This window comes from Notolabrus celidotus, chromosome 15, assembly GCF_009762535.1.
Source record: "Notolabrus celidotus isolate fNotCel1 chromosome 15, fNotCel1.pri, whole genome shotgun sequence".
Classification (NCBI taxonomy): Eukaryota; Metazoa; Chordata; class Actinopteri; order Labriformes; family Labridae; genus Notolabrus; species Notolabrus celidotus.
Window position 1 is genome coordinate 27,320,235 of NC_048286.1, and position 14,203 is coordinate 27,334,437.

A 14,203-nucleotide genomic window follows, 5' to 3' on the forward strand; every position below is an offset into this window, starting at 1 on the left:
CCATCCTTATCTCTTTATTTCTCTCCTATGCCCCATCTCCCTCCATCTCCTTCCTTGTCCTACACTTTCTCAGTCTGGATGGAGAGAGGATGCAAGATGACCCTATAAACTCCTCACTCCACCCACTTTTACAGATCTGCAACAGACACACAAGCTTGCACACAAAAGTATCCCCCCAAAAACCACAGCAACCCCCCAACTCAGCTTCACCCCACGTAGACACACATACACCTATGTCAAACTTAGCCCAGCCCCTCTTACACCCTGTGCCCCTCTGCCAGTTGCCCATGTGAGGTTTTTAATAAGGTGGATGCAGGAGTTGGTCTTGCTCTCTTCTGGGTGACGCGGATTGGAAGGGGTTCTCCATACTTTTATAAATATTTTTGGTACCCCCAAACATTTCTTTTCTGAAACTTCAAATAAACTTAGAGCTTCAAAGAGTGGAGACATGAAGTGGACCTGGGTGCTTGTGGCAGTTTTGCTGTCCTTTTGTGGGCTATCGCAGTGCAAGGACAGCCTGGACTTCCCCGAGTATGATGGCAAGGACCGTGTCCACGATCTCAACGCCAAGAACTATAAGTCTGTGATGAAGAAGTATGATGCCATGGTGGTTTACTACCATGATCATCCAGGATCCAGCCGCGTCGCCCAGAGACAGTTTGAGATTGAGGAGTTGGCCCTTGAGGTGGGTTCTATTGGAAATATAGTGAAGAGACAAAATCATGAATATGAAGATGGTTTGGAGGATGGATAAAGGTTGTGTTTTGGTTTTGGTTAATGTTAAGATGGATACAAAAATGACACATTACGTCATTGTAAAGTAACAGTATAGAGCTGGTTGAGGGACTTGAATTTAAGATATATGTTTTGATACCGATGGACAACAAAGAAAGAGATTATTATTTAAAGTAGGAGAGGAGGAAGAGAATATTTGGCAGGAGAGATTTTTTTTTTGTGGTTTCAGTCTTGTAAAAGTATAATTCTGCACAACTCAGAGTGATGCTACAAGGTGGAAAATAGCTGAGCTGTCAGCTGCAAAGATGTGATTTATTGTCACTTGCCTCCAATGTGTTTTTGCATGCATGCGTGTGTGTGTGTGTGTGTGTGTGTGTGTGTGTGTGTGTGTGTGTGTGTGTGTGTGTTGGTGTGGGTATTGATGCATTCAACACACCTCTTTCAGTATGCATATCACTCTCCAGGCCTGCCCTGAGCATGGATACTCAGCAGTTTCATCACATTCCTGACAAGGAGACATTACATCATCTCTCAATGCACAGCTTTGGGTATCAAACATCAGATGACACATGTCACTGAAGATCAAATGTCACATACAATCACGTCACATTTTCTAGGAATAGTTAAATTTGCATGCTCTTGTCCTTGTCAGCTTGAGGTTGATGCCATGTTTCTACAGAAATACAACAGATATTTTATTTTGGACCAAAACCAGAGAGCTAATTTATAGAAACGCTGTGTCATGAGGTAGCTACAGATGGCAACTTACAGTATTTCCACAGAATGTAGAATTATGGCTGCTGCTTTATGCATCTGATGCGTTTTCAGGAGAGCTGCAGGTATTCAGGTGTTTTGCCTTTGTGAAGACAATAAGGAACAACACTCAAAAGCCTTATTTGATTTGATGTTGACATCTGTGATGATACTGTTGCCTGACAGTAGAAATAAATTAACAAGAACAGTTATTTTCTCTGATTTTATCAGGAATGTTTGAAAAAAAACTTTGTAATGTCAGCCAAATGGGGGAAACTAATGGTAACGGTTCATCACACACAGGAAAATATTAATAACCAACATTGAGCAAAGAGAGAGATGCTGCTCTTCTCAGCATATCACATCATCTCAGCAGCCTCCTGTGTCTCTGTAAGGGAGCGTCAGGGCTCGGTCTCTGGGCTGAAGGCCAGCACTGGAGGATCTGGCTCTCGGAGTGCCGGCTCAGCTCTGGGCTGTGATTGACACTTGCAGCACTGTACTCGTCAGCGGATCCCGCAGCGCTGAGCATCACTGCCACCTCGCCAAAATAGTCCCTGTGTGGCCTGTGGTGCTATATTTATCCCAAGCTGCTTTTGTGGCTGGTCGAGCTCCATGAGGACTTGTGTTCCTCCTCCTGAGTGTATTCTGATGTACATTTGATGAGGATTTAATATTAGTAACAGTCAACAGCAAGGGGATCTTGATCTTAGTGGTTAAGGCTCTCTGGGTGTTAGGGAAAGTTGAAAGAAAAGTGATGAGAGGGAGGAAGTCTCTCCTTTGGTTAAATGCTACATTGCTAAATTGTGGTTTCCCTTTTTTTTTTTGATCCTCAGCAATGCTAAAAAAAAAAAAAAAAAGCTATCATTGTCACAGCAATGTGGGCTCACATTTTCTGCCATTTATGGGGAAAACTAAATTTTCCTTTAATGCTTTAAAATAACATGAGTAGAGCTGGGGTGCATTTTGCATTCTGTGTATCAGTTTAACTCTGAAATGAAATCCTACCCTGATGCTGTTGGTTTAACTTTACACTTAGTTAGATGGGTTTGGTTGCTCTAAAGGAATTCCTGTCTATCAGCCACATTACTGCAGACGCACATTATGAGCACTGAGACTTAAATACAACTTTACATGTTGTATATTTGATGGACCTTCAGATACACTGCTTTAAATTATTTCCCTTGCGGAGCAAACAAAAAAGGTAGAGCTCTCAAGATCACTTTTTTCTAGTTTCAAATAATGATAAACAAATCCAGATGTCGAGTTTATCTCTCACATTTATACTTTAACTGAAAGTGGTTAAGCAGGAACACAAGTGACTTTTCATATCCATCCGTTTGAATTTATGTATCTTCAATTGTATGCTTTCCTCGGTTGCTTTTATAGCAGAAATGCACCTCAGTCACTAGCCCTTTAAAAGTTTATTTTAGTCTGCATAAACCCATAAAGAGTGGAGTCTGTAACAACATGCACTATAATGAAACATAAAAAATTGTCTAGGTTAAGACTGGAGATGCATGTACAAGGGGAATATAATTTTACTTGGTGTCACCTTTGCATCATATACACCTTGAAAGATGTATATGTATATATAGCTATAAATAATTTACACATGGTCTGGCTTGCCTGTTGCTCATTTACAAACTTTAAGATGCTCCACTCATGTGTGCTCAAATCAGAGAAAAAAGAATGATAAAAACTATTTGCACGACCTGCAGGGCATCCTGGTTAGTTAAAGTATTTATGTCAGAAAAAACAGCTGCTCAAGATCTCTGACACCAGCGCGCACCCATGTGTGTGTGAGTGTGTGTGTGTGTTGGGGTGGGTATGGGGGTTGGAGGGGTTAGGTGGGTGTGTGCCTTACAAACACATTGCAACAACACTCAAACCACTTCCTGAATGTAGTCAGGCTGTGAATGTGGCCTTGCCATTGGCTGAAAGAGCTGTCAGTCATGAGGTTCAAGTTTCATACGGATTTAGAAAGTGCATAAGCAGCGCTCTGAAAAGCAGGCTTTTATGGTAATGAAACCACTGAGTGAGATAACTTTATTAGAAAGGTGTGAGTGCAAAATAAATACGGACATCAACACTTATATTTCTGCAGAATCACTCTGACATGTGTTCTCGTGTTTTATAGACTTTGACTGTATAGCTGAATAACCTTCAGTTGTATGAATAAAGTGTGTCTTTGTTTTACAGCTTGTAGCCCAGGTCTTGGATGACTTTGATGATGAAGATATTGGAGTCGGCCTCATTGATGCCAAGCACGACAAAGCCGTTGCAAAGAAACTGGGTAAACACTCACCAGACAAAACACAGCTGCAGACACAAGTGTCTTAAGCCATGATTATTTACAGATGTTTTATGCAGAATCTGATGGTGCAGGACCAGATTTTAGTATTAGAAGTTTTTCCCACCTGCATTTCAGCAGAATTTGGCATTATACAGGAAAACACTGTGTGTAGAGAGCAAAGGGGACAGAATGCACCGTCTCCTCTTAGATGTTACATTTTGGAAAATAAAAGTGATGTAAACAATGGCAGGAAGTCTTGGCAGGAAATGTTTTATGGCGAACAGCTGGCTACAGCCGGAAGCCCCAAAATGTTAATCATTGATCCAAGATACCAATCATGCAAGTCTAAACACTGACACCTTCTCTCTTTCCTTTCCCCAGGCCTTGATGAGTCCGACAGCATCTTTATCTTCACAGATGATGAAGTCATAGAATATGATGGCGAGCTTGCAGCAGACACTCTTGTGGAGTTCATCTATGATGTTCGTGAGGATATAAACTCCCAGTTAATAGCCTGCCTTATTTAAGCAAAAAAAAAGTCCATGATTTTCAGTTTCTTGGAAGATGACTCCGATAATCTAACTCTGGGCTCTTCTTCCATTCCTCTCCCCCATTCTCCTCCATGACCCTTGTTTGTCTTCAAAGGTTCTTGAGGACCCAGTGGAAATTATTGACAATAGTAGGGAACTGAAAGGCTTCCACAACGTCGAAGAGGACATCAAATTGGTGGGCTACTTTAAGAGTCACAAGTCAGAACGTAAGAATCTGTACTGTGATGGCCTGATTACCTGTTTCATTGTGTCTTTTCAAGTTGCTTCTCAGAGTTATTGCTTATAGCAGTGTGTTAGGCTGAGGCTGGCTCTGTTGGCTTGATTATCGTTGAGCTTTTTGAGGTTATAACCAAATGAGCTCACCAGATACTTCATGAGTGATATGAGAAAGTGTACATTTGTAGATATTTCACACAGGGGATGATCCACTGAAACAAAGTCATGGATACCTTTACATTTTTCAGATTTCGTGGCCTTTGACGATGCTGCTGAAGAGTTCCATCCTCACATCAAATTCTTCGCCACATTTAATCCTAAGGTGAGAAATGACAATTCAATATTGAGATAATCTTCAAACCGTTATAGGGAGGGAAAGTACTCTTATAAACTCATTCTATAGAGATGTAAGTTTTTATATGATCCTCTCATAATTAAGAATGTTGATTAGTAGCTTTCTCATAAGAGTTAGTGTTATATTATTTATGTTATATTATCAATAGAAGTATAAACCTGAGACATCTTTGACTTTGGACCAATGATGGATGCAAAAACTAGTTGAAATATACATGTGACTAACTAATTAAGAACATTAACCTTTACACATACTGTATATTTTAAACAAACAATACAAAAGGGACCAGCAGCTTGCTATATTATTTCCCCCTGCAGTCTAAGCGTATGTCAGCATAACTCAGGGTTAGTCCAGGGAAAGCTGAGCCAGCTAATAAGCTTGACCCAACCAAAATATTTATCTAAAAAAAGGAAAAGAAAGTTTTAGGCCTGCTATTAGACATACAACAAGGATGTCTGCTTCTTGGACCCAATGTAAAAGTTGACTCCACTGAAGAGGAGCCTGTTATTTGAGGGCTCTGCCTCAGAGTCTACTGTTGGAAAAATGGGGCACAAAGTACAAGAGCTATTTGTAGGCTTAGTACGTAAGCCTGATTCCTGCAAGTTCAATGTTTGGCTTGGTAAATACAGCTGTGAGCTGTTTTAGATATGATTGTGCCTGAATGTTTGTCGTGATTTGGCACTATACAAATAAAGGTAAAAGGTTGATGACCATTGACACCTCTTTAGGCAAGTGAACAAGATTTTGCCTTTCTTCCCCAGATTTTAAATGGACCGAATGCAGAGAAGGAGGTCTTTTTTATAGATCTTGTCAGTGAACAACAGCAGCAATTTTGAAAAGCCAAAGAGTTTTTAAAAAAAAAACTTACTGGGAAGTCTTAGTCAAATAATTGCAAAATTCTAGCAGTAATGAAAAAATGTGTGAAAGGGTTTCAACAGTTCTTTTTATTGAGACTGGATAAACCACATTTCTGCAATGTAACATTTGTAAAATTAATGCTATATTATTTTTTTTAAAGCGGCTGTTTTAATATGTTTTTGAGGGAGTTCAAGGACATTCAATGAAAGAGTATCACTCTCTGAAATCTATTGCTCATTCTTTTAGTGTACAAACCAAAGTGTAATTTAAATCTGTTAAGCAAATGATTTTTTTTTGGTCTGTTTTGACATTCTGCTGTTATCATGGCAGAAATGTCCTTACACTTTGTTGTTGGTTAAGACCCTTTTTGTATGTTACAGGTTGCCAAGGCTCTGGAGCTTAAGCTCAATGAGGTAGACTTCTATGAACCCTTCATGGATGACCCAATTGTTATTCCAGGAAAACCTTACACTGAAGACGAACTGGTGGACTTCATTGAAGATAATGACAGGTATGACCCATGAACAACAATATACAACAATGGAAATGTGATATGGCAATAATTCAACCTTCTGTACATTAAAGAGATATTCATAAGAAATGACACACCATCTTTTTCTTTTCTGCTTTTCAAGACCAACCTTGAGGAAGCTGCAACCACACAACATGTATGAAATCTGGGTAAGAACTTTAAAACTTCTAACATCACAACAAATTATAGTCTCAATTCAAAAAAAAGTTGGGCTGCTTTGTAAAATGTTGATAAAAACTTAATATTGGCTGGTTTGAATATCATTGAAAAACTATATTCTGTGCAAAACACTGCAAAAGTCATTTTAAATCTTAAAACTGAAAAAATATGCTGATTTGAAATTTGATTCCAGCAATTTGTTTTAAAAAAATTGGTAAGGGGCATGTTTACCATCGTGTTGCATTACCTCCACCTTTATCAACACTGAGGAGACCAGTTTCCAGAGTTTTGAAAGGGAGATGTTGTCCCATTGTGATCTGATAGGATTTCAGCTGCTTGACAGTTTTGGTCTCCTTTGACATATTTTTCATTTCATAATGCACCAAATGTTTTCAAAGGGTGACAAGTCAGGGCTGCAGGTAGGCCAGTCTAGCTCCCTGACTCATGTCTATTAGCCATGCTGTTGGAATATAATGTGCCATTGCACAATGTAGTTTGGGATTGTCTTGCTGAAATATTTAAAGTCTTCCCAGTAAAAGGCATGGTCTGGATGGCAGTATATGTTGCTCTAAAACCTGTATTTATTGTTCAGCTTCAATGATGCCTTCCCAGGTGTGTAAGCTGCATGCTGTAGGCACCTAAGCAGCCCCATATCATCAGGGATGCTGGTTTTTGAACTGTGTGCTGATAACAGGCTGGGTGGCCCCTCTCAACTATAGAGCAGAGCACGCAGGGTCCATGATTTCCATAAAGAAAAGAAAAAGAATGTCATATTTTGATTAGTCAGACCACAGGACAGTTTTCCAGTTCGCCTCAGTCCATCTGAACCTCAGGCCCAGAGCATTCCCTGGCCTCAAGTTTTTATGGTTTCCTTTTTGTATGGCGTAGCTTTAACCTACATTTCTGGATGCAGTAACAAACGGTGTTCACAGACAATAAATTTTAGAAGTGTTTTTGAAATCATGCAGTGATATCCTCTACAGAGTCATATCTGTTTTTAATGCAATGAAGCCCAAGAGCTCAAAGGCCATGCTGTATTTGGCTTTCGGCCTTGCTCTTTTTCTTTTACAGAGATTTATCTGGATTCTCTGAATCTGTTATTGATATTTTGTGCCATGGTTGTGGAAATCCCCAAATTGTTTGCAATTTTGCACCGAGGAGCATTATTCTGAACTTGTTTAACTATTTGTGCTCACAGTCTCCCACAGAGGTGAACCTCTTCCCATCTTTAACTCTGAGGGACTCAGCCTCTCTGGAGTTCCCTTTTTATACCCAGTCACGTTACTAACCTGTTTAAAATGTTCCTCAAGATGGTTTCTGCCTTACACAACATTTCAGAGTTTTGTTGTCCCTGTCCCAACTTTAATGAAACCTGTTGCTGGTATAAATGAGAATATTTTTCCATACCAATTTTCAGTTTCAAAATTTGATGTGTTATCTTTGGACTATTTTCATTTAAATATAGGGTTTACATGATTTGCAAACTATCTAAATTTATTTTCCCTTTCATCAAAACTTTAACATATAGTAAAAGGATTTATGAGTTGTATTAGAGACAAGATCGTATGGCTCTCCTTCTTTTCAAACATCATTCAAAATAACAACTCATAATATTTCTTTGGGTAGCATCCAGTTAAAGGGATGTACTATATAATGTGGCATAAATGATCCATCTCAACATTCAGCTTAACAATCTGACACCAAGCTAAGCATTTATTCTTTTTACACCTGTATCAAGCTACCAATGCAAACCACGACAAAAGGGAAGTGTACTTCTTGTTATTCTTATTCTAGTATTTATTGATGGTGTGAACCACACACCACATACCTGCCACCGACTAAACTGGCGTCTTTTTTTGGCAAGCAATGAAACACAAAAAGATCTGTCCTTAACTTAAGCATGCCTGTTTTTTTCAATCTGAGAGCTGTCAAAAAGAATCAGAGTGTTTGAAATATAAACATCAATTTAAAAAAATTCAACCTTATGGGTTACGTTCTTTTTTATTTTCATCACAGGAGGATGATGTTGATGGTGAACATATCATTGCCTTTGCAGAGGAGGCTGACCCAGGTAAATTAACCTATAACTAATTATACACATTTCAGATAGACACACCATGAGATTATGTTTAAATCATAATTCAATATCTAGAAGTGTAACATGGGGCAGCAGAGGCTGGGGATGATCCTGTTGATTAACTCCAATGATAGTTTAGTTGACATTAACTATTACCCTTTCCTCTCCTCAGACGGTTTTGAGTTCCTTGAGATCCTGAAGCAAGTTGCTGAAGATAACACAGATCACCCTGACCTCAGCATTGTCTGGATTGACCCTGATGATTTCCCCCTGGTAAGAATATGACAAGGAGCAATCTGTGTATCAGAAACTAGACAAAGCTCACCATTACTCAATAACTGAGCACTGAGATCTATTCATGAACACATATCCATGACACTGACGGATAGGGCGGATAGCAGCTGGATTAACTAAAACATTTTTTTCCCCTGCAGCTTCTGCCCCACTGGGAGAAGACCTTTGGAATTGACCTGTCCCACCCACAGATTGGTGTTGTTGATGCTGACGATGTGAGTGATATTTTTGTCACTTCAGACAAAGCTTAACTTTGCTTTTCTGTGTTTTGCAGCTCCCTGTGAAACATATAAATAGCTTTAGTAATTCTCCAGAAAGACTGATCTCTGTTTTCAACATTCTTATTTAAGTCTGTTTGGTTCTTCAGCCCAACAGGCCTACAAGTGAAGTGTCCAAGTGATCAAAAGGTCAAGCAGTAGTTTGCTGACTTACATTGTACACCTTTGAATAAAACAAGACGTACCAGTAGCCTTGGCCTGTACCTGGTGTTTGGAGTCACTTGAGAACCAGAGGCTCCTTTTTTCAGCTGTTCCATCTTCGAATGGTCCCCTCACAGTCTAGTTTTTGGACACCAAGAGTAGGGTATAGGGTGCCACTAAGGGCTCCTGCCAAAGGGACCTCAAGTTGTCTTCAGTTCGTGGAGCTGAGCCTGACTCTCATGGTCCAGTCAGCCGCAATATCTCCACACAACATCTCAGTCGCTGGGAGGCCTGTGTTTCAGACCCTTTGTTGTTATCAAATCTTTCCAAATGGAACAGAATGCTCAGGAATTAATCTGCAATATTTAACAGGGTCAGATTATCAGTTGTTATAGATACTCTAAGATCTTCTGCTCCCAGACATTTCTAAAGAAAGGAGCCATACTTTGTGTTGGTTCATCTAAGCATATGTTTCCCATAGTCAATGCTCACCAGGCCAGGCCATCAACCAGATGCATGTCTGCAGCCTGTTGTTTATGGCCCACTTATGGTCAAGGTCACTTTCCAGTGATCTGTTATTTGGCAACAAAGTGCCATGGCCTCTCCCTTCAGACAGGATCTCCTCTCACAGATGGGGTGGATTTGTTTCCCTAAAGATCAGTTTGACACTGAGTTCTTGAAATCTATCAGTGGTCCTTACAACCAAAAATTAATATTCCAGCATCCACAAGCAGAGTACTGTATGCCAACAGATGAAAACTATTTTAGAGTAAGTGCAAGGATCAACATGTGGATGCAGAGCAAAGCAATGTGCCAATGTCCTGTCTTGTAACATGTTTTGGTGAGAGAACTTGATACAGAGGTCCTGTAAGAGCTTTTCCTTAACATGTTGTGCTTTTGTGGGAACTTTATGTTCTCCTGCAATTCAGCCTGAAGTTGGCTGCCATCAGATGTCTGTCAGATATGAAGGTTCTTGTTAGAGATGTTGCTACATAGCTTGTTCAGTTTTCACCTCAAAGCCTGTGATGTGGGTGTTTCATACTAACAGCAGGCTACCCTGTTGAAGGTGTGATATCTGTGCTGCAGCATCTGAGGACACATCCTGTACCTTTGTCTACTTAACATGGGCATAGGGTTAATATGGTCATCCATGGTTCTTAGTGCTAAGTTCTCGATGACTGTGTGATGAGCTCTGTGTCACTTGGACTTTATTGTGATATGTTTAAATGTCATACTGCATCATCCTGTTATATTGCATATTCAGTTTTTTCATATTGGCTCTGGAGGTAAAATTCAGTCGAAGAGCCATAGTCGTGTTCATAGCTGAGTTTGACTTGTTCTTCTTTGTTCTGAAGGCTGACAGCGTGTGGCTGGACATGGACGAAGGTGAAGATCTGCCATCTGTAGACGAGCTGGAGGACTGGATTGAAGATGTTCTGTCTGGTGAAATCGACCCTGATGATGACGACGATGACGATGATGATGATGATGATGACGATGATGATGACGATGATGATGACGATGACGACGATGACGACGATGACGACGACGATGACGACGATGACGACGATGACGACGATGATGACGACGATGATGATGACGACGACGATGATGACGACGACGATGATGACGACGATGACGACGATGATGATGATGATGACGATGATGATGACGACGATGATGATGATGATGACGATGACGACGATGATGATGACGATGATGATGATGATGACGACGACGATGATGACGACGACGACGACGACGACGATGATGATTAAATCATTAAGTCATAACTTAGACTTCTGACCAATGCAGTTTCAAGTCAACATCACATCACTGTCAAAAACACATTTTGCATCTTGTTCTTATTTTGAACATGGCACTTCATTTTGATATCTCATCTTTTCATCGTCCTTTCTCTTCATCTTACAAGAACAATATTCCATTACTCATTCATCCATCTCCCCGACATATTCAGATCTCCATGTAACAAAATACTAAGAACCCACAGTGCCTTTTTTTTACAACATGTAACACTGTCTGGTACAATAAAAGAAGAAATTCTTCAAACTTTTCCATCTACTGCTATTATTCAACTTTTATTTTCCAAAGTACTGTTTCGGTGCTGTATGTGTTATGTCTGAGTGCACCTGTGGAGCGTGTTGAAGTTTGAATGTGTTTTATTTGTCTACTTTTTTTGTTCTCCCCAGTATTTGAACAACTGAAGTCTAATCCAAAGGTGCTAGCAGGCTTCTCTGACGGGTCTGAAATATCACCAGCCTAATCTGTGAACTCAATGTAACACTGTACACTAAAAGTGCTGTACATGGATGTTTTCTACAATGACGAAATATGACAACAGCCATATTCTATTTTTGTAACAAGAGACATTTAATTAACTGTAAAGTCTTAAATAAATGACAGCTTGGACAGAAATCCCATAAGTGTATAGCCTCTTTGAAAGTGTGTGTTTGTAAGTGCGTGAGTGAATCATGGATTAATAGATATACATCAGAACATGTATGTATTTTAGGGCTGTGTACTGATAGTAATCTGGAGATAAGATTAAGCATCACATTACAGGGATTGTGAATCCTTATTATCTGGCTTTCTTACTAATCAGCCGACCGTGTTGAATATATGATTCTGATTGGTCAGAACTCAATAACAATATTAAATCATCCTCATGAAGGAGTCAGGCACATTTTAACCTCCTGTTGTAGTTAGTATCAAAACACTAAATCAGAAATGTTAGGTTAAGTTTAATGTACAGTGAACAAGTGGTTATGCAAATTGCAATCCCAACAGGGTGAGCAGGATGGAGGCATCTTGTCTCATTGATGTTATGTGTCCACTTGTTAACAGCTGAGGGTTGGGTTGTAAGCAGGATAATGTTTAATGAGCAGTTGGTTCACTCATTAGAATCTCCACAGGGATAGCCAGAGGGATCTTGTTTCAACCTGAGAGGATTCTCACTCCCCATACATGATCTAACTCACTTTACATTCTCCCTTACATGTTTGAAGTGTTTTTTTACAGAGGCCGGTTGACCTCAAATCAGGAGACACAATTTGGTGTTTTGACTTGAGAACCATCATTGACAGATAAATCCATCAAGTAACAATACACTATCTGCCATGAGATGAACTGATGCACAGAAACAACGGGTCTGTCTAATCCAAGATGGGAATAAAAACGCTGTTTAAAACAGATGTTTGTGCTGTCTATACTTACCTGCATCAACACATTATACCACTTGAGTTATTTCCACTTTTTCATACAGAAACACACAACAGCTTATTGTTTTGGTATTCAGAACTTTAGTGCCATGCATCATGAACACAGATTTGTTCTCTAATAGTTCAATGCACAAGTTAGAAACCCATGCATTAAAACATAACATAATGTACACAAACGGCTGTCAATTAATTGTTTGTCTCTGCCAAGTTGTCCAATATGGAATAACCCGCTGTTAACTGCAGGTGGTACAACAATGGTTAGGAGTACTTGGACAAAACAAAATATCACTCAACTTGGTCATATCATAAAGGAAGGAGATATTATACAATTTCAAGAGTTAAAAACACAGTTCTGTTTGAGTGATTCTTCTTTTTTTCAGTATGTACAATTGAGATCTGTCCTGAAAAAATGTACATTTCAAGGAATCATACCTGGATCCAAAAATGTGCTCGATTCTAAATTGAGGGAAGCTAGTGTTCGTCGAGGAACTGTTTCTGCTCTATATAAGTTGTTAATCCAATCCCTCCCTGATAGCACTGTCACCACCAAACTACAATGGGAACGAGACATTTGCTCACCTCTTACTGCAGATCAGTGGGATGTAATGTTAAAACATTCAACATCAGTCTCTAATTGTGTCAGATATAAAACTATTCAAATGAAAATCATACATAGAGCTTACATTACTCCACAAACTTAAAAAAAAAATGAATCCAAATACTTCTGACCTGTGCTGGCATGATTGCGGTGGGATTGGCACACTTATGCATTTACTGTGGTCTTGTCCGATGGTTGAAAGATTCTGGACCCAGGTAATCAATATTTTAGAGCTGTTAATGAATGTTCATGTCCCTAATCGCCCTGATGTATGCATACTTGGAAATGTGATGGACAATATACAGCCAAGAGCAACCCAACGCATTGTTGGTCTAGCTTTTATGTCTGTAAAAAGGACAAAACTCCTCAACTGGAAAATTCGAAAACTGGACTGTTTTAATATACATAACTGGTTTGCAGACTTTTCGGACTTGTTATCAATGGAGAGTGCAGCCTCATCCCTCAGCGACCATCACTCACCAGAAGCCCTATGGACTATAATCAGGGAAAAGTTTAAATTATATATGCATATAATCTAATTGTGATCCTAATAATAATAATGAAAAACTGAACTAATGTTGATCCCCCCTACTCCCACCCATCCACCCCACATGGTAAGGGTCCTGACTGTGGCCAGTTAGTTCATGTATTGTGTACCCCATGAAAACAAGGCTTTCTTTGTTTCTCTTGTGTTTTGTTTGTTTTGTCTTGTATGTTTTTGTGCGTTATTCTTGTTGTATATTAGGTGTATTGTCTCTGCCAATGTTTTTCTTGTTATTTGGAAAATAAAATACAATTTAAATAAAAAAAAAAACATAACATAACCTCATAAAGATTTCATCGTTGACCAGGTAAGAAATAACACTTAAGAAAAACCATTAATAACTAAAATGCAAAATGTGTTTTAGTGAGTGAGAATGTGTTTACAAGTTGTGTCTAACAAGGTGAAAAGTGCTTATGGTTTTGCCAAAAGAGTGACTGATTCAATACATGGGTTCAGGCTTCTAAGTAATTTGGTTCAGATAACAGGGTTTAGTGTTTTAGCAATTGAGAATAACTGTAAGAATAAAGACGGACTCAGTGGTTGGTTTTCATGGCAAACATCAGTCAATACAGTTTCATCT

The 14,203-nt window shown here is 39.3% G+C and overlaps 1 protein-coding gene across 1 annotated transcript; it reads left to right on the forward strand.

Annotated features, from left to right (window-relative positions):
• The first annotated feature begins 448 nt into the window (after positions 1-448).
• On the forward strand, positions 449-11,655 carry casq1a (calsequestrin 1a). Its single transcript, XM_034703431.1, has 11 exons — positions 449-685; positions 3,688-3,781; positions 4,163-4,263; positions 4,427-4,538; positions 4,797-4,870; positions 6,142-6,272; positions 6,397-6,442; positions 8,469-8,523; positions 8,702-8,802; positions 8,964-9,038; positions 10,598-11,655. Exons 1-11 carry the CDS (start codon positions 449-451, stop codon positions 11,018-11,020), a joined length of 1,449 nt encoding a protein of 482 aa, XP_034559322.1. The 3' UTR covers positions 11,021-11,655.
• The last annotated feature ends 2,548 nt before the right edge of the window (positions 11,656-14,203 follow it).